Raw genomic sequence first — 27,580 nt, 5'->3', positions numbered from 1 at the left:
TCAATGTGGCAAACTTTATTGTTTGTCTTATTTTGTCTTACTGTCTTATTTTAAGAAACTGCCACAACTACCCTAACCTTTAGCAAACACCACCCTTATAAGTCAGTAGCCATCAACACCAAGGCAACACCAGCAAAAAATTTATGACTCACTGAGAGTTCAGATGATGGTTAGCATTTTTTAGCAATAAAGTGTTTTTAAATTATGTACATTGCTTTTTTTAAAGACATAATGCTACTACACATTTAATAGACTATAACTTGTATATGCAGTGGGAAGCAAAAAATTATTTGCCTAGCATTATTATACTATTCACTTTATTGTGGTGGTCTGGAAGTGAACCCACAATATCTCCTAAGTATTCCCATATAGTGCTTCTGTAACAGTAGCTGAGTGTAATTTCAAATATTTTCAAAAGAATTCACAGCAAATTATTAACATGATTGCCCCTGGAGAAGTGGGATTATTTTAAAGGTGGGGGAGTATAAGAGGTGAAGGGGGTGAAGAGATCTTTTCACTTTATACATGTTGATGTTGTTTCTTAAAAACATGTATCATATTAAAATTTTGAAGTACCAAAATGTTCCTAGTAGAATTTTATATCTAAAAATATGTTCATGTTAAGAGTTTTATAAATTTTGCAGCAGGCTGGGTAAATAATGCATCTTCACTGTTGGCTGGTAGAGCTATAAAATGACAGAATTGTGGTCAGGTCAGAGTGGGGACAAAGAGAAAGCTGAACATTAAATTCTTTAAAAAGAGATTTTATTTATATAAAAATTTATCTTTCATAAGCTAAGTCACTATCTTTGATCAGTCATCTTCAATGGTGCCCTATTAAATGACTTCCTGGCATCTCAGCTTTTAATATTACTTCCAAAACTCAGGTAGAGAAGAAAATGATGACACAGACATTTCAAGAGCAAAACTTACTCCTGGATGCAGCCCATGCCAGTATCACTAGGGAGCTAGAGACTGTTCAGAATGAGAAAATCCAACTCCAGACACATCTGTAAGTAAATTATAGGCAACTTCTCTATCTTTTGTTCTTACATTTGTATTTCTTGTCTTTAATGGAAACGTTTAAGTCTGCATTTCTTGGGCCAGACACAAAGATAAAATAAAGACTTTGCCCTCAAGGAACTAGTTTTGTTAGGACATTTTGGCAACTGCTCTCAGCCAGTATGTTCTGGGAGAACAGGGGTCTGTTACATAAAGAACTCTCAGTTAGCACTCATGTCTCCTCGTTCTCTTCTTACAGGGACCATTTAATCCTCGAGCATAATCAGTGTCTCCAGAAAGCACAGGATGCTGAGAGGAGGACAGCCTTGCAGAAGGAGCTCCTAGAAACAACTGTTGCAAGACTGCGAGGTGAACTGGAAGCATCAATCCAGGAGAAGAAGTCTCTGCTGGAGGAGAAAGAAAGATTTCAGGGAGAGGTAGGTAGAGGCAGATTTATATTACCTCCTGGTTGTGGTGGTGATCTTGTTTTAAAACTATTTTAAGTGCCAGAGATAAGAAATACAGCCCAGAGGCAGTTAGTCTGAGCTGCCCATTAAAGAAATCTTTAGGTGGCTAATCTCTGTCCGGTAGCATGTGACGTAGACTGTGCCAAACAGCAGCCCACCTTTCCACAGCATTAACTAGTGACTCACACGTCCTCATGGTGGCGAAGGCATCAGATTTAAAAAGCGGATTTCCCCTGAAGGCGTGGGACAGTGGAGGTTAAAAGGGGGAACAGCTCTGTCTTCCTGCTGAGGAAGGAACCAGCAGAGTCTGACGTGCAGACGTGTCTTTCTAATTTCAGGGCTATTTGTGAAGTCTGCTCTGCCTCAGAGACTCCCTGAGTGGCCCCTTTTCTGAGAGGATGTGCTATCTCGGCAGTGTAGGTATTCGTGAACAGGGTGTGTCTGCTGTAGTAGAGCCTGCGGCCGCCCTAAAACTGACCCTTTCTTTGTTTCCCCTCCTTGGGCAGGTTGCTAAAACAGAGAAAGAAATAGCACAAGAAAAATGCGATTTGGAAAAGGAATTAGCCAAAAACAAGGTATTCTGCATTTTATTTGTTGATATTTCACTGTGTTTCCTTCTGTATCTCTGCCTCCTGTATGAGCTTATTTTACTGAGGAGATGGGTTATTCAGTTGATTACCAGGACGTGGGGGGGGAAAGAAGCCACTGAGGTGGGCGCCCCGCAGAGCGCTCTGGTCATGGCTCCAGTCGCGCCAGCGCGGGGCTGCTGCTGGGCAGCGTTCGAGCATCTGGTGTTGGCTACTGAGTCACGCCGGCCTCCGGCCCTAGTGTTCACTGAGTATTTTAGGCAGGAAGTCCCTCAATGGCCCTGTGGGAGGCAAAGAGATCACTGCTGACAGTGCTGTTTTGCTTTGTTTTGTTTTTTAAAAAAGCTAACTTAGGCTTCCTAAGTACCTGTTAGCACCTGTCACTCATCTGTAACATACTCTCTCCTGGGTTCTAAAAGGATAGAATGGCCAGAGACACAAACACAACTCTTATTAAAATAAAAGCCAGTCTTTAAAACATTGCTGTTTGTGTTTCAAAATTTGAAAAGCATGAAGGTTATGTGTCACTGTCATCCGGAATTATCTGGAGCGTCAAGGAGAATTAGCCTACCCCAGACAGTAAATTCTGCGACACGTGTCTGTATAACCATTGATCCTTGATTGCTTCTTGGCTTCTGGCCCTATTAAATGGTATTCATGTTACCAGAACCATATATGTGTGAACTTGTAATTTAAGAAGTTTCTGAGCCCAAGCTCTGATACAGTTCACCTCTCTGTCAGGTAATCTGTGGTTTAGTGACTAAACTCTAGTGATTTGAAAAATCGTCCAACCTAAGAATCTTTTTAAAAAAGCTTACTTCCTGGGATGCCTGGGTGGCTCAGTGGGTTAGGCCGCTGCCTTCGGCTCAGGTCATGATCTCAGGGTCCTGGGATCGAATCCCGAATTGGGCTCTCTGCTCAGCGGGGAGCCTGCTTACCCCCCTCTCTCTCTCTGCCTGCCTCTCTGCCTACATGTGACCTCTCTCTGTCAAATAAATAAATAAAATCTTTAAAAAAAAAAAAGCTTACTTCCCATGGTGAGGACTTGCTGGTGTCAGTTTGTCCTCAAATATGCTTTTTAAAATTTGGAAAATTGGTGGATACTATTAAATTCATGAATGCTTTTCGCTTGAATGTAGGGAATGTTACATGGTGAAAGCAAATGTTCTATGTCTTTGATTAAAACATAGTATCATTTTGCTTGTCTAATTTTATTTGTCTGAACGTAGGCTAAGTGTGAGTTCATGGGGCTGGAAGAGAGGTTCTATTAGACCAAATGGTAATGCTTATACCGAGTCCTATGTTTTGGGGGGGTCTGATTTGATATTTTTCAAATGTGTATTTACTGTAAAGCTATGTTTTTCTGAAGCCAGGCTTATTAAGTTATACATAGTGAAATTCACCCTTTTTTTAGTGTACAGTTCTGTGAATTTTGACCAACACATACAGTTATGGAGCCACCACACAATCAAAATATAGAACAGTTTTATCACCTTGGGAAGGTCCCTCATACCTCTTTATCATTAATGTCTTCTTGCACCACCAACCTTTGGCAACCACTGGCCTGTACTTCTGTTCCTATAGTTTTGTCTTTCCCAGAATATCCTATAAATGGAATCATATAAAGTGTAACATTTTAAGTCTGGCTTCTTTTGTTTAGCATAAGACATCTGAAGTTCTCCCAGGTTCTTGTCATGTGTTTCAGTTGTTTGTGTTCCGTGATATGGGTATATCACAATTTCTTTGTCCATTTGCCACTTGAAGGACATTTGGCAATTATGAATAAAGCCTATATAAATGTTCACAACTGAACATGTATTTTTATTTCTCTTGGCTAATTATCAGGAGTTGGAATTCTAGATCCTATGGGAAATACATATTTGACAAACAATTCAGGAGCTATTTTCCAAACAATATGTACTATCTTGCCTTCCGTCAATAGTGTGGAAGAGTTCTACTCTCGCTGCCTTCTCGCCAGCACATGGTAGCGTTGGTCCTTTGAGTCTTGGCCATTCTAACTGCTCGTGTAGACTGACATATCATTGTGGCTGTAATTTGCATTTCTCTAGTGATTAATAATATTGAGCATCTTTTCATCTGCTTATTGGTTGTTCACAAGTTTAAGTGTCTCTTCAAATATTTTAACCATTTTAATTCCGTTTGTTTTCTTATTATTGATTTTTCAGAGATTTTAAAAAATATTCTCATGTTGATTCTTACATAAAAAATTCATACTTTTTGTTTCTGTGCAGATCTTCTAAGTGGTTTACATATTTTTCTCTCATTTTATGCCTTGTTTTTTCATGCTCTTTCAAAGAGCAGAAGTTCACATTTTGATAAAATCCAGTGTGTCAAATTTTTAATTTTTGGATCATACCCTTTGTGTCATATCTAAGAAATTTTTGACTAACCTAAAATCACAAAGATTTTTCTTTTTGTTCTCTCTAGGAGTTTTATAGTTCTATATCTTATATTAGGTCAATGGTCTGTTTTTAGTTAATTTTCATATATCATGCAAGGTTCGTTTTATTTTCAGATTGTCTGATCTAGTACATTTTATGATTGAGATGTAATTAATACACTGTAAATTCACCTCCTTAAAATATACAGTTCAGTGGTTTCTTAGTTTATTCACAAGTCTGTGCAAACATTACCACTTTTTAAAAATTTTTTATTTTTTTTTTTAATTTATTTTCAGTGTTCCAGCGTTCGTTGTTTATGCACCACACCCAGTGCTCCATGCAATACATGCCCTCCATAATTCCCACCACCAGGCTCACCGAACCTCTAGTCCCCCACCCCTCCAAAACCCTCAGATTGTTTTTCAGAGTCCATAGTCTCTCATGGTTCGTCTCCCCTTCCAATTTCACCCAACTCTCTTCTCCTCTCCGTCTCCCCACGTCCTCTGTTTTATTCCTTATGCTCCACAAATAAGCGAAACCATATGATAATTGACTCTTTCTCCTTGACTTATTTCACTCAGCATAACCTCTTCCAGTCCCGTACATGTTGATACAAAAGTTGGGTTTTCATCCTCTCTGATGGAGGCATAATACTCCATAGTGTATATGGACCATATCTTCCTTATCCATTCGTCCATTGAAGGGCATCTTGGTTCTTTCCACAGTTTGGTGACCGTGGCCATTGCTGCTGTGAACATTGGAGTACAGGTGGCCCTTCTTTTCACTGCATCTGTATCTTTGGGATAAATACCCAGTAGTGCAATTACAGGGTCATAAGGAAGCTCTATTTTTAATTTCTTAAGGAATCTCCACACTGTTTTCCAAAGTGGCTGCATCAACTTGCATTCCCACCAACAGTGTAAGAGGGTTCCCCTTTCTCCACATCCTCTCCAACATATGTTGTTTACTGTCTTGTTAATTTTGGCCGTTCTAACTGGTGTAAGGTGGTATCTCAATGTGGTTTTGATTTGAATCTCCCTGATGGCTAGTGATGATGAACATTTTTTTTTGTGTCTGTTAGCCATTTGTATGTCTTCACTGGAGAAGTGTCTGTTCAAGTCTTCTGCCCGTTTTTTGACATGATTATCTGTTTTGTGTGTGTTGAATTTGAGCAGTTCTTTATAGATTACCACTATCTAATTCCAGAAACTTTTTATCACCAAGAAGAAACCTGGTACCCATTAGCAGTCCCTCCCCATTCTGGTTTGCCTCCAGCCCCTGGCAACCACTGTTCTACTTTCTGTCTACATGGGTATGTCTATTCCCACATTTCATATGAATGGAGTAAACCAGTATGTGTCCTTTTATGTCTGGCCTCTTTACTAGGTTAATGTTTTCAAGGTTTATCCATACTATAATATATGTCAGTATCTCATTCCTTTTTATGGCTGGGTAGTATTATATTGTGTGACTGTTGTATTGTGTCACTCTTCATTTAGCCATTCCTCAGCTGATAGACATTCAGGTGGTTCCCACTATTTTGGCTGTGAAGAATAATGCTATGAACGTTTGTGTACATTTTTTTTATGTGAGCATATGTTTTTGATTCTGTGGGAGTAAAACTGGGTCTTAGGATAATGCTGTCATTTTGAGAATCCAGCAGAGTGTTTTTATAAATAGCTATGCCATTTTACAATCCCACCAGCAGTGTATGAGGATTCAGATATCTTCACATCTTCACCTATATCTGTTATTGTCTGCTTCTTAAAAAATTAATATACCCATCCAAGTAGCTATGAAATATCTCATTGTTTTTTTTCAATTAAGGTGAAATTCGCATAAAAGAAAATCAAACACTTTAAAGGGAACAATTCAGTGGCATTTTGTATACTTACAATATTGTATAACCACCAACTCTTCTAGTTCCAAAACATTTTCATCACCCCAAAAGGAAACCCTGTACCCATTAAGCAATTACTCCCTATTCCCCTCTTCCCCTAACTCTAACAGCCACTAATCTGCGTTCCATCTGTGTAGATTTACCTATTCTAGATATTTCATATATTCATACAATATGTGATCTTTTGTGTCTGGCTTCTTAGTGTAACACTTTTGGGGTTCATCCATGTTGTACATAGCAATATACCATTCCCTTTTATTCATTTTATGGATGAGTAATGATTCACTGTTCGTGTGTGTGTCATGTCTCCCCGCTTCATACCTCAAGACCAACCACCTGGGGTATTCTGTTTGTAGAAATCGAGGTGTATCTTCTTACATCAGAGGCTGATTTCATGGGTGTACAGAATATTCTGGTAGATATCCAGCTCAATTCAGGGCACTAGTTAAAAATAGGGTCCCCTACTCCTCTGCCATCTTTGCAGAGGTTCCTGTTTTTTTTGTTTTTAAATAATAACCATCCTAGTAGATGTGAAAAGTGGTACCCTGTGGTTTAGATTTGCATCTCCCTAATGACTACTGATGTTGAATATCTTTTTATGTGCTTATTGGCCATTTGTATATCTTCTTTGGAGAAACATCTGTTCAGATCAGCAGCTCATTATAAACTGGGTTGTCTTTTAATTGTTCAGTTATAAGAGTTTATATATTCTAGATCATAGACCCTTATCAGATATGTGGTTTGCAGATATTTTTCTCCCATTCTCTGGGTTCTGTTTTTAAATTTTTAGATTTTTATTGTGTTCAGTTTACCTTTTTTGGTTGCTTATGCTTTAAATGTCACATCTGAGAAACTTGCCTAATCCAGGGTCACAAAAATTAACACTTTTTTATTCTAACATTTTTATAGTTTTACATATATAGGTCTTTGTTCATTTTGAGTTAATTGTGTATATGGGTTGAGGTAGAGGTTCAACTTGATTATTTTGCCTGTGGTATTCCAGTTGTCCCAGCACCATTGTTGAAAAGCTGTTCTTTCTTTTGAATAGTCTTGACTCCCTTGTCAAAACCCAATTAACCATAGATGTATGGTTTATTCTAGACTCTCAATTCTGTTCCACTTGTCTGTATGTCTTTCATATGCCAGAACCACACAGTCCTGATTACTGTAGCTTTGTAGCAAGTTTTGAAATCAAGATGCATGACTCCTCCAACTTTGTCTTTTTTTTCCCCCAAGATTGTTCTGACAATTCTAGATACTTATGTTTCTATATGAATTTTAGAGTCAGCTTTTCCATTTTTTCAAAAAAGAGCAGCTATAATTTTGACAGAGTTTGCCTTGAATCTGTAGATTAGGGGATTTTTGCAATCATCATAATATCTTGCATTTTTTTCTCTATAAGAATGTATCATCTAAAAATAGAGATAGTTTTATTTCTTCCTTTCACATTTCACTGCCTTTTCTTTCTTTTTCTTGTGTAATTGCTTTCAATAGAATCTCCAGTATAATGCTGAATAGAAACGTTGGAGCAGACAGACACCCTTGTCTTGTTCCTGATTTTAGAGGGAAAGTTTTCAGTCTGTCACTATTAAGTGCAGTATTAGCTTCTGGGCTTTTCCTTAATGCCTGTTAGCAGGATGAGAAGATTCCCTTCTATTCCTAATTTGGAGAGTTTTTACCCTGAAAGTATGCTCAATTTTGTCAATTGCATTTTCTATGCTATCGAGATAATCTTGTAGATTATTTTACATTGTTTGATTTCAAATGTTAAACCAAACTTTAATTTTGGGGATAACTTTTACTTGCTCATGAGTGTAATCCTTTTTTATGTGTTTCATTTGGCTTGCTAACGTCTTTTTGAGGATTTTTGAATTGTTATAAATAAGGGATATTGTTTTGTAGTTTTCTTGTGATGTCTTTAGTTTTGGTATCAGTTAAAATGATTTGATAAATGTTCCCCTCCCTTCTATTTTTGGGAAGAGTTTTTGAGGGATTAATGGTAATTCATCTTTAAATGTTTGTAGAATTCACCATAGTTCTAGGTTTTTCTTTGTGGGGAATTTTAAATTTTATTTCCTTTTAATTTTTATTATTGATAGAGTCTCTTTACTTATTAAAGGCCTATTCACATTTTCTGCTTCCTTTTTTAGTCAGTTTCAGTAGTTTGGTCTTTCTAGGAATTTTCCCATACCACCTAGGCTTTCTAATTTATTGGTATACAATTGTTCAGAGTAGCTCCTTTCCTTCATTTCTTTATATTCAGTGTAATGTTCCTTCTTTCATTCCTAATTTTAGTAATTTGTGTCTTTTTATTGTTGTTAATATAGCTAAAGTTTTGTCCATTTTATTCATCTTGTCAAAGAACCAGCTTTTGGTTTTAGCGATCATGTCTGTTGTTTTTCTGTTCTGCCTTTTGTTTCTGCCCTAATCCTCTTTATTTTCTTCCTTCTGCTTGCTTAGGTTTAATTTGCTCCTTTTCTGTTTTCTTAAGAGAGTATCTTAGGTTGTTGGTTTATTTCTTCTTTTTAACATTGGTGTCTACAGCCATAAATTTCCCTCTAAGCACTGCTTTAGCTGCATACTATACATTTTGTCATGTTTTCATTTTCATTCAACTCAAAGTATCCTTTAACTTCCCTTATGATTTTCTTTTTGACTCATTTGTTATTTATAAGTTTGTTGTGTAATTTTCTCATATATGTGACTTTCCCAAATTTCCTTCTTTCATTAATTTCCAATTTTATTTCATTGTGGTTGGAGAACATATTTTGTATAATTCCAATCCTTCAAATATATTGAGAATTGCTCTATGGCTTAACATATGGAACATTCTGGAGAATGTTGTATGTGCTCTTGAGAAAAATGGTATTCTGCTGTTGTTGGAATGAGTGTTCTAGAGATGTCCAAGTCTTCACAGTGTTTTTCAAGTTATGTCTCCTCATTGATCTTCCGTCTAATTGTTCTATTCATTACTGGAAGTGGGATATTAAAGTTTCCAACTATGTTGACTCATTTTTCTCTACCTTTAATTCTGTTAGTTTTTGCTTCATTTATACTGGGACTCTATTGTTAGAGGCACATATATTTATAAATGTTATATCTTCTTGGTGGATTGACCCTTTTTTCAATATGTAATGTTTCTTTTAGGCTTCTGGACCCAATTCCAACATGCCGAAGTGGGGGCTTCCCCACACACACAACACCAAGCAGATTTTGGATACCAGCAAAGTGTCCAAGAATTGTACTCACTTCTTACACTACTACCCAGAAATAGCATTTAGTCCTACACGACTGCCCTACAAGTTCAGTCCTGCGAGACTGCTCCCACTCCTGAACTCCTACTTCAGACACCAGTTGCACACTCCAGGTTGTTAACACCAGGCTGTTGTGCTTCTGACCTATTGGCGATAGATGGAGGTTCCAACAATCTCCTCCTTAGATTCTTTTAATTTGCTAAAGTGCCTCACAGTACTTACGGAGATACATTTACCAGTTTATGAAAGGATATGATAAATGATAAAAATCAACAGCCAGATGAAGAGATAACGTAGGATGAAGTATGGGGAAATGTCAGTGAGCTTCCATGCCCTCTCCAGGGGCACCACTAATTTCCATGTGTTCACAACCCAGAAGCTCATACAACTCGGTCCTTTGGAGGGTTTATGGAGGCTTAATTGCATAGTCATGACTGACTAAGTCATTGACCATTGGCTGATTCAGTCTTCAGCCCCTCTTCCCTCCCTGGAGGTTAGGGACTAGGACTGAAAGTTCCAACCCACTAATCACATGGTTGATCCTCCTGGCAATTAGCTCCTATCCTTGGGTGGGGACCAGAAGTCCCCCTCATTAATAACAAGAACCTATTTCACCTTTATGGCTCTGTTCCATAGTTCTCAGGAACTGTGAATGAAGGCCACATATATCTGAGATATATATTTTGGTCATCTGAGTGACCAAACTTATTTCTTATAAACCATTATGATAAAAGGCCTTCTTTATCTCACACATTTTTGTTTATTTTGTCTAATGTTAGTACAGCCACTCCAGCTCTTTTCAGGTTACTGTTTACATGATATATTTTTTTTCCATTCTTTTTCTTTCAACCCATTTGTGTTTTTGAATCTAAAAATGTGTCTTTTGTAAACAGCATATAGTTGGATCTTTTAAAAAATTCATTCTGCCTGTCTCTGCTTTTTTTGGTGGAGTGTTTAATCCATTTATATTTATCATAATTACTGATAAGATAGTATTTACATCTGCCACTATACTCTCTATTTTTTATGTCTTACATGTTTTTTATTCCTCTCTCCATTACTGCTGCCTTCTGTGTTAAGAAGATATTTCTAGTGTACTTTTTTAATCCCCTTATTCTTTATTTTACTATATATTTTTGAATTATGGGTAATAGAGTTCTAAACATTTTTTCTTCTCTAACCTATTGATGTAGTGAATTATACTAATTGATTTTGAATGTTCGACAAGCTTTGTATTACTGGGATAAACTTAGTTCTGGCTTGTTATCCTTTTTATATATTGCTGAATTCATTTTGCTAGTATTTGGTGGAGGATTTCTGCATTTATGTTCATAATCTGAAATTAATATATAAGTAAATACCAAGTACCAGAAGGTCTTCTACTTCTAGAAAATGTGAATGATGGAATTTGTCATAGCCATCCTGCTGAAGACAACTAAAAAAGATGAAAATTTTTAAAAGAAAGGAAAAAAGTTTACAAAATTATAGAGCTATCAGACTACAAATCCCTGCATTCAGAGACAGGAGGACATGTTCATACAATAAGCTCTAAGTTACAGTTTAAAATGTCATTTTTAAAATAAGGTAATAGGGCGCCTGGGTGGCTCAGTGGGTTAAAGCCTCTGCCTTCAGCTCAGGTCATGATCCCAGGGTCCTGGGATCGAACCCCACATCGGGCTCTCTGCTCAGCAGGGAGCCTGTTTCCCTCCCTCTCTCTCTACCTGCCTCTCTGCCTACTTGTGATCTCTGTCTGTCAAATAAATAAATAAAATCTTTTAAAAAAAATAAAATAAGGTAATATTTTTGGATCTAGCATAAATAGATTTCTTTTCTCCTTTTGTGTTTCAAAGGTAGATATAAATGCATTAACCCAAAACCTGCACATTCTAGAGGAAAAGAATAAACACCTGGCAGAACAAATGGCTTCCCTAGAACTTCGGCAAGTCACTTCTGATTACAATGGGGTGGGTATAAAAAGGTCAGTCTAAATTAAGAATTAAGAATTTAAAAATTTAAAGTTAGAAGATGGGTTTTATTCATTTATTGATGTTTTAATATTTATTATTAAGTCCTGAATAACTCGGGCTAAATATAGCAGAGAGCCTTATGAGTACTTAAACAATAAGAGATTTAAGAAAATAAGAATTTAAGACAGCTATTAAACATCTGCCTCCACAGATGATCTATAATACTGAAAAGCACAAATATTTATAATGCTTAAAAATATTTCCTCTACCATAAATTATGAGGAAGAAACTTACATTTTTCTTTTCTTTGTCTAAAAGTTCCATTAGGCAATCAGTAATAAGTACAATTTCTAAAAGCTGTTTGACAAGGTCAGTGCAAAACAAATAAATGGTAGAGTTCACAAAACATCTCTCAGTGAAGGATATTTAAAGAGATGATCATTTTGTTAAATAACTAATAAGTTTTCCTGTGTGCTTTTGAGTACTTGAAAAAGTAATTGTTTCTATAGCATGCAGATAACCTTTGAAAATTGCAGAGACGGCCCCAATGTGAGTCTCTCTTAATCTGAGTTAAATTCTTTCAACTTCTGTCATAAGCTTCTCATTACTTCAATTATGAAAACCTAGAGAGTAAGTCTAAATCCATTACATTTTCATAGCTTTAGAGCCAGACTGCCTGTGTTTCAATTTTGGCTGTGACCTCTCAGAGCCTCGGTTTCTGAATCTGTCAAAGTAGGGAAATTAATACCTTTATTAGGAAGTTGTTTGAGGATTAAGTATGTTAATACATGTAAAGCATGTAGCAGATAACTACCATTTATTGAACTTTTAGTATCTGAACCATCCCAGAAAAAAGGCCTTTAAGTTGCTATTACAGCAACAAGGTGCATTAGTTCTAATTCCTGGTACTATCTCAGACCAATATTCCCACCCCCAAGTTTAAAGATTTATCTATGTCCGCTACTTGCTCATTGGCCATGCATCAGCTGGGCTTATCAACCCACCTGCTTCCGGTCCTTCTGGAAGACCATTTCTCAGTCTGCCTGATTTTTTCATGCCCCACTGCCAGTGAGTAGGCCTCTGACCTCATCCTAGTAGTGATTTTGACAGATCCTGACAATGATTTGATCAGTCAGTGTTGATTCTTGCCTGCTCATAGCACCTCTTAAGGTCTCCCAGTTATAAACCACACCTCAATTCCATCTTGCAGTTTTGTGCTTCTACATAGAATTGCCTTAATATCATGCCTGCCCAGAAGCCCTCCATTTGGCTGTATGAGTCTTGAGAAATGAGGTTGAGGTCAGGATTTGGGTTGTTGTTGGTTTTTTGTTTTTGTTTTTTTTTTAAATCTCATCAGTATCATTAAACCTATCACCGTTCAATGTTGGCAGTGAATTTTTGTTCTTTGGGAATTAACACTTGAAATTCTCAATAAGAGCTACCTTCTAGTATAACTTCTTCCTGGATTTTGGAGATAATGCTTATGAGTGTGTGTTATATATGCCACACCACAGATTTGAACTCAGACAGACCTGGTTTCAACACTTGGTTCCATTGACTATGTGACTTGTGCAAGCCTTAACCTTTAGGGCCTTTGGGACCAAGGGGATCCCTCCTAACTATGGGTTTCCTACAGCACTGTGCATGTACATATCAAAATAATAACTTCATTGATTAGAATTATGTATCTGCCTTCACTCTCTTCTAATGCAAGAACTGTAGTTACTTATCTTTATACTCCCTTACCTAACATAGCACCTAATACATAATAGGTATTTAAGAAAGATTAATTCAGTGGAATATAAGGAGGGTCATGTGTCTTGCCAGGACATGAGGAGTAAATGTCATATTGTATGTAAAGTGCTCATCACAGAGCTTAGCATACTTTATCCATGTTTAAACGGTATTTTTTTTTCTCCTTCACACTGATTTTGGGTTTATTTGTATTATTTCAGCCTTTAAGGATGGTACAGTTTAAGTCTCTTAACACAGGCAGTCATTCAGGGAACCATAGTGAGGAATGATGAAAATGGGGGAGGTTTACAGTTGAATCCTTGTCAGCCTTTCATATCTTGAGATAATTCTGTTTGCTTCCTGCTTTTTCCAAAGAGTGATGTCTTTGAATCAGTTAAAATGCATATTCTAACCATTACCATTTTTCTTTGTATGGTTCTTCGCAAGTGATTCTTCAATTTTTATTTTGCTTTGCATATTAATAATCTATATAGTATATTGGCAAGATTATTTAAGCAAAGGTTAATCTTTTTTTTGGCCTTTCACAACTCAGAATCCAAGATAATCACTCATTCAAGTGGTCTCTAATTTCTGGTCTCCCACTGATTCTTTTAAATATAAGGCCTATTTAAATAGTCTGGAAACAATAATTTAAATCATTGCCTTAATATCTGCTTTCCTTTAGCAACTAGAACAATTTCTTTTTTGTTTGTTGTGGATTTAAATAAAGGACCTTGTGTCAAATATGAATCACATTTTGATTTTGCTAGGTGACCAAAGAAAAGGAAATTATTTTTAAAGCATATTTAAAAGATTAATAGAATTTCTTATGCCTTTGCTTAAAAGAGGGAATTTTATTGAGGTCGAAGTACCATTACTTTAAAAATTCCTGGATACCTTTTATAAGAGACCCAGATCATCTAAGTTACTACAAAAAAAAACCTTTTTCATATTCCAAAAAGGCAAGTAGTTTCCTCTGTTTGTTACAGCTAGCATATTTTAGGTTAAGTCTAGCTCTTGGTGTTTTATACACCAAATCTGCACTTTACAGTACATTGGGTACCTCAATTTATAGAATTTAGAATTGAATTTTAAATAACTAAGTTTTTATGGTTATGGTATATCTTTGTTTTTGTAACATCAGTGGCCACCCTTATCATTTATTTTTGCTGAAGACTTGGTCAAATCATAATCCCAAATGTTGTGTTCATGGAATGTTTTTACTTCAGTTTCCAAAATAGAAATATTGTGGGGAAGGGGAATTTCCACTGACAGAAAATTGATTAATTTTATGATAATATATCGCTATTAGCCTCCTATTTATTGATAACAATCTATAGCTCTCTTAGGTTATTTTGAAACCAATACTTTATTCGGTCTGAATGCTTTTAAAACAAATTTTCCTTTGCATTAGTAGGAACCACACATAGTGATTAAAAATGAAAACTTTAACAGGGCACCTGGATGGCTCAGTCAGTTAAACATCCAACTTTTGATTTAGGCTCAGGTCATGATCTCAGATCTTGAGATCAAGCCCCATATTGGGCTCCGCACAGAGCCTCCTTAAGATTCTCTCTCCCTCCCTCTCCCTCTGCCCACTCCTCCCTTGCACTCTCTTGCTCCTCCCTTGCACATTCTCAAGCGTGCTCTCTCTTAAAAAAAAAAAAAAGAAAGAAAGAAAGAAACTTAGAGAAACAATGTACGAGTATGTGTAATTATGTATGGAATAAATACGGGTCTGATAGGACAAATACTCAGATGGCCATAATAGTTAACCTACTGTTGCTTAATATTGGATATAAATTTTTATATTGAATGTGCATAATTTGGGGGTAGGTTGTATAGAAGTACTGGTCACTCTAGGGAAAAACCAAGAGGCAGCAGAGGCAAATAAATATGAATCCTGGTTTGGGCACTGTAGAAATGTTAAGGGTATAAATACTTGTTCAGAAATGGTTATTCCGTTCTATGCCTCGGTGCTGACACCTGTGTTTGCTTTGTCAGCTTGCCCAGCAGCGAGTGGAAAAGGCCTTGGGAAAAATTACTGAGAGTAAAAATAAACTGGCCTATGAAAAGGGAAAACTCCAGGTATGAGATTTTATTTTCTGATCTGTGCTGTGTAAATTTTTAACCACAGTTTTCGTGCTAAGTATTGCTAGGTTTTGAGAAATTCTGTAACTTTGGACCAAAGTTTTTGACCCCCCCCCTTAATTTGTTGCCTTATTAAATAAAATCCAGGCAACTTCTATCCACATATCTGTAATGTAATACTGAATATGTATGAAATTATGAAACCAAATTTTGAAACCAAAGCTATTCTGTGACTATTTGAAGTTGTATTACAATTGTTTTATGCTTGCATGGTCATTCATTGAGAATGTAGACAGCCCAGCTCTCTTTTTTGCTGAAATTTTATAATGTTCTTAAAAAATAACCCTAGAGGGCTCAGTGGGTTAAGCCTCTGCCTTCGGCTCAGGTCATGGTCTCAGGGTCCTGGGATCGAGCCCCATGTCGGGGCTCTCTGCTCGGCGGGGAGCCTGCTTCCTCCTCTCTCTCTGCCTGCCTCTCTACCTACTTGTGATCTCTCTCTCTGTGTCAAATAAATAAATAAAATCTTAAAAAAAAAATTAAAGAAAAGAAATAGCCCTGGAATTGGGACTCACGGGCAATGGGCTTGAGCGAGTGGGATGATACTGTCTTGCTTCTGGTGGGCGGGAAGCTTGCCACTGATAACCAGTTCCAAGTGGAAATGCTGAAATCTGGATGAGTAGTTCACAGCTTAGCTACACATTACCGTTTGAGGAATTTTTAAACACCTCATTCTGGGAAGTGTATGATGTCTGCCATTTACTTTGGAATGAACGAGAAAAAAAAGAAAAAATCGTTTGGTGGTGATCAGTAGAGGAAACTAATAGATGATTTGATATGTGACGAGCAAGTATAAAAAATGGTAGAATTTGGGTGGTGAGGGTGTTGTCATTCACAGTAAAACTCTCTCAATTTTTCTGTCTCCCATAATCCCCTTGACAAGGCTTGCCCCCCAGAGCAACTGGATCAGAATCTCAGGGACCAGGGCCTCGGCTTCAGTGCTTTTTGAGTCCCCAGGGACTCCAGTGTGCAGCTGTGTACTTGAGGAACCTGGATTAGATGGTATGAAGTGAAATCCGGTTAGGGTCGGAGACCGTGAGCTGATCTGATTAAGTCATCTCCCTACAGACCATAAAACACGTCAGTGCTAATCTCATCTCATCTGCTCCCAGAGCGTGTTACAAGAGTAGCGCACAAGATTGGTCCAGATATGTGAAAGGCAGTTGGTAAACCGTGATTGTGAAACAATATATTGTCCACTAAAAAATAAGACTATTTGGCCACTGTTTGTGTACTCTTAATTATTATTTTCTGGAGTCTGTGATATATTTAAATATAATCATTTATATTTGTGTAACCTTGGGCAAGTCTTAATTTTCTTAAAATTTCGTATTTTTTTAAAAAACTCAGTTCCTGGGGTACCGGGGTAGCCCAGTTGGTTAAGCTTTGGACTCTTGATCTCGGCTTAGGTCATGATCCTCAGCGTCTTCATGAGATTGAGAGATTCTCTCTTTCAAGGGGCACCTGAAAGAACTTGGGTGGTGGCCCACTTAGTTAAGTGTGGGCTCAGGTCATTATCCTGGGATCAAGCCCCAGGTCAGGCTCCCTGCGCAGCGGGGAGCCAGCTTCTCCCTCTCCCTCTGCCACTGCCCCTGTTTGTGCTCTCTCTCTCTGTGAACTAAATAAAATCTTTAAAAACAAACAAAAAAATTCTTTCTTCCCTTTCCCTCTGCCTCTCCACCCCTTACCCGGCTTGTGCACTCTCTAAAAAAAAAAAAAAAAAATTAGTTCTTTTAAAATCTATTTATCAAAATATTCAAAAATAATTGTGATACTTAAATATTTCTTTCTTTTTTTATATCTTTTTTTTAAGATTTTATTTATTTATTTGACAGATAGAGATCACAAGTAGGCAGAGAGGCAGGCAGAGAGAGAGAGAGAGGAGGAAGCAGGCTCCCTGCTGAGCAGAAAGTCTGATGCGGGGCTCGATCCCAGGACCCTGGGATCATGAACCGAGCTGAAGGCAGAAGCTTTAACCCACTGAGCCACCCAGGCGCCCCTATTTGTTTCTTTTTTAATGCATTCAATAAAACAGCTAATGGTGTTCTAATAAACTCTATAATTTCAAACCAGTGATAAGCACAAACAGCTGTTCAAGATATTTGCAGTAACTATTACATGATATGAAAATATCTGTGATGTCTGTTGGAGACAAATAAAGGTTCTGCTAATACTGCTGTGGTTTACTGCCTACATTTTTAAATTTTTAATTGAAGCACAGTTGACATACAATATTATATAACTTTCGACACACAACATAGTGGATCAGTAATTATGTACATTATGAAGTGCTTACCGTGGGTGTAGTTACCATGTGTCATCATACAAAGTTATTATAACATTATTGACAATATTCCCAATGCTGTACTTTCCATCCCTGTCACTTATTTATTTCATAACTGGAAGTTTGTATCTCTTAATTCCCTTCACCTAATTCACCCACCCAATCCTCCCCACTGCTAAAAACCATGTATTTATGAATCTATTTCTGTTTTTTTGTTCATTCGTTTTGTCTTTTAGATTCCACATAGAAGTGAAATTGTAGGGTATTTGTTTTTCTCTGACTTCTTTCACTTAGCATAATACCCTCTAAGTCCATCCATGGCTTTGCAGATGGCAAGATTTCATTCTTTTTTATGGCTATTCTTCCCAAATATTCCAAAATATATGAGGAAGAAAAACCTCCAAAAGACAGAACAAATGAAAAAAAAAAAAGGCAAAAACAGTAACAGATTCATAAACACAGAGAACTGGTGGTCGTCTGGGTTGGGGGGTGGTAAAACAGGTGAAGGGGATTAATAGGTACAAACTTCCAATTATGGAATAAATAAGTGACAGGGAAAATTAGATAATACCCTTTGTCAACTGTAATTAAAAAATTTTTAAGTGTAGGCAATAAACCACTGTAGTATCAGAAGAACTTTTTACTTTTTTTTTTTAAATTTTATTTATTTATTTGAGAAAGAGAGCAAGAGCAGGGGCAGAGGAAGAAGCAGGCTCCCTGCTCAGCAGGGAGCCCAGTGCAGGGGTCAGTCCCAGGACTCCAGGATCATGACCTGAGCCAAAGGCGGGCACTTAACTCACTGAACCACCCAGGGACCCTAGAACCTGTTACTTTAAGGGTTTGGTAGAAGTCACCTGTGAAGTCATCTGATCCTTGACTTTTGTTTTTTGGGAATTTTTTGAGTACTGATTCAACTAGTAATCAGTCTGTTCATATATTCTATCCCTGATTCAATCTGGGGAGATTGTATGTTTCTAGGAAATTTATCCGTGTTTTCTAGGTTGTCCAGTTTGTTGACATATGATTTTTCATAATATTCTCTTATAATCCTTAGTATTTCTGTGATGTGTTTATTTCTCCTCCTTCATTTCTGATTGTATTTATTTGAGTCCTTTTTTTCTTGATGACTTTGGCTAAAGGTTTATCAGTTTTATCTTTTCAAAGAACCAGCTCTTGGTTTCACTCATCTCTTCTATCACTTTTTCAGTCTTTATTTTGTTTATTTCTACTCTAACCTTTACTATTTCCTTCCTTCTGCTAGCTTTGGACTTTTTCTAGCTCTTTTAGGTGTAGGGTTAGGTTGTTTATATGAGATTTTTCTTTTGCCTTGCTAGACACTTTCCTCTTAAAAGTACTTTTGTTGTGTCCTTTGTTGTTTGATTAGAGCACTTAGTCCATCTACATTTAAAGTAATTCTTGATAGGTACTTATTGGCATTTCATTAATCATTTTCTGATTGTTTTTGTTTGAGTTTCATCTTTTTCACCTATAAAATGAGGAGGGAGAAGCATATCTCTTATTTCCTTTTCACTAGGAAAATTAGTCAACATTACAGTCTGGGTGTGTAGATTACTATTTAACCTTTTATATCTCAATTACATACTTTAGAGGTTATTCTCAGAATCTTAAGGAAAATATAACACTTTTTCTGCTCATATTCCTAAAACAAGGGCTTAAGGTTTTTGATAGTCTTTGAAAGCTGAAATACTTGAAACTACTGACTCACTGGTGTTTTTTTTTTGGTTTTTTTTTTTTTTTCCAATTTTTTATTTATTTTCAGCGTAACAGTATTCATTGTTTTTTCACCACACCCAGTGCTCCATGCAATCTGTGCCCTCCCTAATACCCACCACCTGGTTCCCCCACCCTCCCACCCCGCCCCTTCAAAACCCTCAGGTTGTTTTTCAGAGTCCATAGTCTCTCATGGTTCACCTCCCCTTCCAATTTCCCTCAACTCCCTTCTCCTCTCCATCTACCCTTGTCCTCTATATTATTTGTTATGCTCCACCAATAAGTGAAACCATATGATACTTGACTTTCTCTGTTTGACTTATTTCACTCAGCATAATCTCTTCCAGTCCTGTCCATGTTGCTACAAAAGTTGGGTATTCGTCCTTTCTGATGGAGGCATAATACTCCATAGTGTATATGGACCACATCTTCCTTATCCATTCGTCCGTTGAAGGGCATCTTGGTTCTTTCCACAGTTTGGCGACCGTGGCCATTGCTGCTATAAACATTGGGGTACAGATGGCCCTTCTTTTCACTACATCTGTATCTTTGGGGTAAATACCCAGCAGTGCAATTGCAGGGTCATAGGGAAGATCTATTTTTAATTTCCTGAGGAATCTCCACACTGTTCTCCAAAGTGGCTGCACCAGTTTACATTCCCACCAACAGTGTAAGAGGGTTCCCCTTTCTCCACATCCTCTCCAACACACGTTGTTTCCTGTCTTGCTAATTTTGGCCATTCTAACTGGTGTAAGGTGGTATCTCAATGTGGTTTTGATTTGAATCTCCCTGATGGCTAGTGATGATGAACATTTTTTCATGTGTCTGGTAGCCATTTGTATGTCTTCATTGGAGAAGTGTCTGTTCATATCTTCTGCCCATTTTTTAATATGATTATCTGTTTTGTGTGTGTTGAGTTTGAGGAGTTCTTTATAGATCCTGGATATCAACCTTTTATCTGTACTGTCATTTGCAAATATCTTCTCCCATTCCATGGGTTGCCTCTTTGTTTTGATGACTGTTTCTTTTGCTGTGCAGAAGCTTTTTATCTTGATGAAGTCCCAGAAGTTCATCTTTGCCTTTGTTTCCTTCGCCTTTGGAGACATATCTTGAAAGAAGTTGCTGTGGCTGATATCAAAGAGGTTACTCCCTATGTTCTCCTCGAGGATTCTGATGGATTCCTGTCTCACGTTGAGGTCTTTTATCCATTTCGAGTTTATCTTTGTGTACGGTGTAAGAGAATGGTCAAGTTTCATTCTTCTACATATAGCTGTCCAGTTTTCCCAGCACCATTTATTGAAGAGACTGTCTTTTTTCCACTGGATATTTTTTCCTGTTTTGTCAAAGATTATTTGACCATAGAGTTGAGGGTCCATATCTGGGCTCTCTACTCTGTTCCACTGGTCCATGTGTCTGTTTTTATGCCAGTACCATGCTGTCTTGGTGATCACAGCTTTGTAGTAAAGCTTGAAATCAGGTAACGTGATGCCACCAGTTTTATTTTTGTTTTTCAACATTTCCTTAGCAATTCGGGGTCTCTTCTGATTCCATACAAATTTTAGTATTATTTGCTCCAGCTCTTTGAAAAATACTGGTGGAATTTTGATTGGAATGGCATTAAAAGTATAGATTGCTCTGGGCAGTATAGACATTTTAACGATGTTTATTCTTCCCATCCAAGAGCATGGAATGGTCTTCCATCTTTTTGTGTCTTCTTCAATTTCTTTTAGGAGTGTTCTGTAGTTCCTCGAGTACAGATCTTTAACCTCTTTGGTTAGGTTTATTCCGAGGTATCTTATGGTTTTTGGTGCTATAGTAAATGGAATCGATTCTCTAATTTGTCTTTCTGTATTTTCATTGTTAGTGTATAAGAAAGCCACTGATTTCTGGACATTGACTTTGTATCCTGCTACATTACTGAATTGCTGTATGAGTTCTAGTAGTTTGGAGGTGGAGTCTTTCGGGTTTTCCATATAAAGAATCATGTCATCTGCGAAGAGAGAGAGTTTGACTTCTTCCTTGCCAATTTGGATACCTTTTATTTCTCTTTGTTGTCTGATTGCTGTTGCTAGGACTTCTAATACTATGTTGAACAAGAGTGGTGAGAGTGGGCATCCTTGTCGTGTTCCTGATCTCAATGGGAAGGCTGCAAGCTTTTTCCCATTGAGGATGATATTTGCTGTGGGTTTTTCATAGATAGATTTGATGAAGTTCAGGAATGTTCCCTCTATCCCTATACTTTGAAGCGTTTTAATCAGGAACGGATGCTGGATTTTGTCAAAAGCTTTTTCTGCATCAATGGAGAGGATCATGTGGTTCTTCTCTCTTCTCTTATTGATTTGTTCTATCACATTGATTGATTTGCGAATGTTGAACCATCCTTGTAACCCAGGGATGAATCCTACCTGGTCATGGTGGATAATCTTTTTAATGTGCTGTTGGATCCTGTTTGCTAGGATCTTGTTGAGAATCTTAGCATCCATATTCATCAGTGATATCGGTCTGAAATTCTCCTTTTTGGTAGGGTCTTTGCCTGGTTTGGGGATCAGGGTAATGCTGGCTTCATAAAAAGAGTCTGGAAGTTTTCCTTCTGCTTCAATTTTTTGAAACAGCTTCAGGAGAATAGGTATTATTTCTTCTTTGAAAGTTTGATAGAATTCCCCAGGGAATCCGTCAGGTCCTGGGCTCTTGTTTTTTGGGAGGTTTTTGATCACTGCTTCAATCTCGTTACTAGATATCGGTCTATTCAGGTTGTCAATTTCTTCCTGGTTCAATTTTGGGAGTTTATAGTTTTCCAGGAATGCATCCATTTCATCTAGGTTGCTTAGCTTATTGGCATATAACTGTTGATAATAGCTTCTGATGATTGTTTCTACTTCCTTGGTGTTAGTTGTGATCTCTCCCTTTTCATTCATAATTTTATTAATTTGGGCTTTCTCTCTTTTCTTTTGGATTAGTGTGGCCAATGGTTTATCGATCTTATTGATTCTTTCAAAAAACCAGCTTCTAGTTTCGTTGATACGTTCTACTGTATCTCTGGTTTCTACCTCGTTGATCTCTGCTCTAATCTTGATTATTTCCCTTCTTACGTGTGGAGTTGGTTTGATTTGTTGTTGATTCTCCAGGTCTTTAAGGTGTAGAGACAGCTGGTGTATTCTGGATTTTTCAATTTTTTTGAGGGAGGCTTGGATGGCTATGAATTTCCCCCTTAGGACCGCCTTTGCTGTATCCCATAGGTTTTGGAGTGAAGTGTCTTCGTTCTCATTGGTTTCCATAAGTTGTTTAAGTTCTTCTTTGATCTCCTGGTTGATCCAAGCATTCTTAAGCAAGGTGGTCTTTAGCTTCCAGGTATTTGAGTTCCTTCTGAACTTTTCCTTGTGATTGAGCTCCAGTTTCAAAGCATTGTGATCTGAGAATATGCAGGGAATCATCTCAGTCTTTTGGTATCGGTTGAGCCCTGATTTGTGACCCAGTATGTGGTCTATTCTGGAGAAGGTTCCATGTGCACTTGAGAAGAATGAGTATTCTGTTGTTTTAGGGTGGAATGTTCTGTATATATCTATGAGGTCCATCTGGTCCAATGTATCATTCAATGCTCTTATTTCTTTATTGATTTTCTGCTTCGATGATCTGTCTATTTCTGAGAGAGGCGTGTTAAGATCTCCTACTATTAATGTATTCATATCAATATGACTCTTTATCTTGATTAATAGTTTTTTTATGTAATTGGCTGCTCCCATATTGGGGGCATAGATATTTACAATTGTTAGATCATCTTGGTGGATAGTCCCTTTAAGAATGATGTAGTGTCCTTCTGTATCCCTGACTACCGTCTTTAGTTTAAAATCTAATTTATCTGATATGAGAATCGCTACCCCGGCCTTCTTTTGAGGCCCATTGGCGTGAAAGATGCTTCTCCATCCCTTCACTTTCAGTCTGGGTGTATCTTTAGGTTCAAAATGGGTCTCTTGTAGACAACATATGGATGGGTCCTGTCGTTTTATCCAATCTGCAACCCTGTGTCGTTTTATGGGTGCATTTAGGCCATTCACATTGAGAGAGATTATTGAGAGATACGTTTTTATTGACATTGTGTTATCTTTGAAGTCTTTCTTTCTGTCGATTGTCTCTATATTTCTGTTCAATGCTATTCTTAGGATTTTTCCTCTTTTATAGAACCCCCCTTAATATTTCCTGCAGTGTCGGCTTGGTGGTTGCATAGTCTTTCAAGCCTTGCCGGTCTTGGAAACTCTTTATCTCTCCATCCATTTTGAATGTCAGTCTTGCTGGATAAAGTATTCTTGGCTGCATGTTCTTCTCATTTAGTGCCCTGAATATATCTTGCCAGCCCTTTCTGGCTTGCCAGGTCTCTGTGGACAGGTCTGACGTTATTCTGATGGGCTTTCCTCTGTATGTAAGGAGGTTCTTTGTCCTAGCGGCTTTCAAGAGATTGTATCTACAATTATGATTCCTCAATTTTACTATGAGGTGCCTGGATGTTTTTTTTGAATTTATAATCTTGGGGGGGGACCTTTCTACTTCTAGTACATGAACACTTGTTCCATTCGCAAGATTGGGAAAATTTTCATGAAAAACTTGTTCCACTATATCTTCTAGACTTCTTTCTTTCTCCTCCCCTTCAGGGATTCCAATAATTCTGACGTTGGAACGTTTCATGGCATCATTTATTTCCCTGATTCTGTTTTCGTGGCTTCTAAGCTGTTTGTTCCAGGCTTCCTCCTGATCCTTTCTCTCTATTTGTTTGTCCTCCAGATCACTAATTCTATCTTCTGTCTCAGTTACCCTAGCTTTTAGAGAATTTAGATTAGATTGGAACTCATTGAGAGCGTTGTGAACCTCATCCCTGGTGGCCTTCAGCTCTGCCCTAACATTATGAACCTCCTCTCTGGTCGCTTTCAATTCTGCCCTAATCAATTCTGTTTGGTCATCCATGGCTTTCTCCAACCTAGCTATTGCCTGGATAATTGTTAGCCTGAATTCTCTTTCTGACATATTGTCTATGTTGATAGCCGTTAGCTCTGTTGCAGAAGGCCCATCCTCTGTATTTTTCTTCTGTTGGGGATTCCTCCTCCTAGTCATTTTGGTGAGAGATGACTGGACAGATGTAGCTGGATGTATTGACCGTGGTGCAGTCAAGGTGCACCCTGGAACGCTTCTGAGCACTCAGGATTCCCCACCCAAATGAGAGAAAAAAGAAAAGAAAAAGAAAAAAGAGGGAGAGAGAGAGACAGGAAAAAAAGGGAAGATAAAAGTGAAGGTTCAGCCCAAATGGGCCCCAGGGTAAGGTTTATGACATATATAAACAAAAACAGACAAACAAAAAGACTGATAAAAGTATATGACGAGAGAAAATATATATATATATATATAAGCAAAAAAAAGGGAGGAGCCTCGTCAAGAAGAACCCCAAGTATAAGATTTATATACTATCCGGACAAACATAAATACACAGAGACACTGGCAGAAGAAAAAGATGGGAGCATGGTTATAGATTCTCGGTGTGGGCGAGGAAGGTTATTTTGATTCTTCCTGGATGTATCTTGATATCTTTGTTAAAAGACTCAACTTTCCTAAGAAAAAGGGGGATTAAAAATTGGTTCACCTATAGGGGTAGCATTGCTTGGAGAAAGGGGGTTACCTTGAAGTTTAACTCTATATGAATATTAGAATATAAAAATAAAAAAGGAATAAACTGGACTAAACTAAATTAAAAATTTTTTTTTAAAAATTAAGAAAATAGAAAAGCAAAAGAAAAACACATGTGTATGTATCAAAAAATTCAGGTTAGAAGTTTATCATGGAATTTGATGTACTGGACATCTCACTGTGATGGTAAATAGGTTAAAAAATTATCTATATAAAAAAAGAAAAAAAATGAACCAGAATAGTGGGAAAGAATTAAAAATAAAAGTTGTATCTATGAAGTAGTGGTGGTTGTTCTCTTGTAGTCTTTTTTTTTTTTTCCTGATTTGTTTTCTGGGGGAGGGGGCTGCCACGTGGGTTTTCAGTCCATGATGTTCCCTGAGTTAAGTCCTCCTGACCCCCTCAAGGGGGTGGGCTCTGAGAAAAACGTTTTTTTTCAGGTTTTTGTTCTCTGGAGGTTTTTATGTTTGTTCACTTCTTTTCTCTCGCCTTGACAGCTTTTGATGGTTTTTGGAGGTTTAGAGGAAAGAAAACTGCACCCCAACCTCCCTCTCAGAGAGAAGCCTCAGTCTGCTCCCCTGCAGGTGCTGCAGCCGCTGGGCCGCTGGCAGAGCAGGTTCTGAGTCACGGTCCCTGGGGACGCAGGATCTCCTGCTTGTACGCAAAACCAAGGCAGCTGTGGCTGTCTGGGCAGCTCCAGACCGCCAGAGAGGTTCCAAGCAGCGATCGCACACTGAGATTTTCCCGCTGGCTGGGGCTAGGAGCTCAGGTCTTGCGCGCACCTCTCCCAGGGGATGGTTTGGGGCGCGGCGCCTCCAGCTCTATCGGCTCTATCGCCGCGTGGGTCTATCGCCGCGTGGGTCCCAGAACACCAGGCTGGGCGTTCGTGCACCTCTCTCAGGGGAGGTTGAGGCACGCGCGCATCTCCAGGAAGGTGCGCGTTCTGCCGTCTGGTGTGGCCCCAGCCCCTCACGGGAGCCGGACTCCACCCGTTCTCGGGCGCACTGGCGGCTCCGGGACAAAGACCAGGTTTCTCCGCCGCACTCTCCGGCTCAGCGCCAGGGGAGGCTGCCCTGGGTCTGGGGACTTAAGCCCCTATCCCTATCCGCCCCGATTCCCACAATTTCCCCGCGCGAGTCTTTGCTCTTTTGAGTGCTTTCAACAAGACTCCAAGTTAATGCTGGTCCCCAGATGCCGGGCACTCTCGTATCGGGGTATTATTTTCCAGTCGGTCGCCTCTGGTGGCTCCCTCCCCCTTTTGTTTATCTTCCGATATCAGTCCGACGTTCCCACTCCACTTTACCTGCCCACTGGCGTCTTCTGGCCCCCGTAGAGATCCAGACGTGTACAATTCTGATCTCAGGCTGATTTCATGGGTGATCGGAGTTCTTTGGTAGGTAATCAGCTCACTTTAGGGTGCAGGTTGAAAAGGCGCCTCCTCCTACTTCCCCGCCATCTTGTCTCTGTAACTGCCTCACTGGTGTTTTTATGTTATACCTTGGGTTGGCACATTCCAAAGGGACTGACCATCAACCCAAGGGAAAGTGCTCTTATACCATAATACTCTTGCAAGTTAATTTAAAGGAAGAGCTGCATACTAAACATCAAAATACCTTCTGTGTTCTCTCTAAATTGAACAATTGATTAAAATATTACCTATGAATCATTTGATAAAATGTTACTTTTTAGAATTGACTTAATGATTGGTATAAAGACTGGGTTTTAGGTGCTAATGTAGACTGAGTGAGAAACTGCTTCCCCAGATTCAGACATGATCTGAATTTTATTTTCAATATTATGTATGATTCCATTTTATAAATATGCCAAAAATAGATTTATTCTTTCCTTTATTGATGGACATTTAGGCAGTTTCCAGTTGCTTACAAACAATACCGATGTGATGAATTATTGTACATGTCTCCTTGTACCTATAAGTAGAAAAATTCTCTAGGCTGAGTATAAATCTCAGGGGGAAAATTCCTGGATTGTAGGATTACAGATCCTGAATTTACTAGAGTTTATGAAATTACTCCTGAAAGTAGTTATACCAGTTTTGAAAGCAGTCTCTACAAGAGTGTAGACATATGTGTGAACTTGGACCAGTCTCATAAAATAATACTATACACGATTTAGGGACACATTTATGGTAAAATTATTAAAAAGGATTAAGAATGATAAACAAAAGACCTTGACCTAAGTTACCGCTTTTTCTGAGACTGGCTGATAAGCTAATAATGGAAACTGCTTGGATTTTAATGACACAGAAAACCCAGGTCTCTCTAGGGCAGCACAACGTATTTGTTTCTGTGTTCTTTCCCATATGAATGTCCTGAATTCAAAATCATGCCAAATATGATAATACAGAAATTAGAGTGCTTGTAAATGAGAAAACGCCATCTGAAAAGTTTCAGGGCATTTTGCTGTGTACCTAGAGGTTGAG

General features: G+C 38.1%; 1 protein-coding gene across 1 annotated transcript in view; it reads left to right on the top strand.

The window, feature by feature from the left end:
* Positions 1-27,580, top strand: part of CCDC150 (coiled-coil domain containing 150) — an 80,630-nt gene that overhangs the window by 30,803 nt on the left and 22,247 nt on the right. Inside the window, exons 11-15 of the mRNA XM_080799290.1 lie at positions 888-1,012; positions 1,262-1,439; positions 1,976-2,044; positions 11,463-11,576; positions 15,318-15,401. Of these exons, the coding sequence (XP_080655416.1) occupies positions 888-1,012; positions 1,262-1,439; positions 1,976-2,044; positions 11,463-11,576; positions 15,318-15,401 (570 nt within the window). The remainder of the gene's footprint in view (positions 1-887; positions 1,013-1,261; positions 1,440-1,975; positions 2,045-11,462; positions 11,577-15,317; positions 15,402-27,580) is intronic.

The sequence above is a fragment of the Martes martes genome (assembly GCF_963455335.1).
Source record: "Martes martes genome assembly, chromosome: 3".
NCBI classification, from domain to species: domain Eukaryota; kingdom Metazoa; phylum Chordata; class Mammalia; order Carnivora; family Mustelidae; genus Martes; species Martes martes.
The sequence above is the reverse complement of the archived record's forward strand: the minus strand, read 5'-3'. Positions and strand labels throughout refer to the sequence as shown.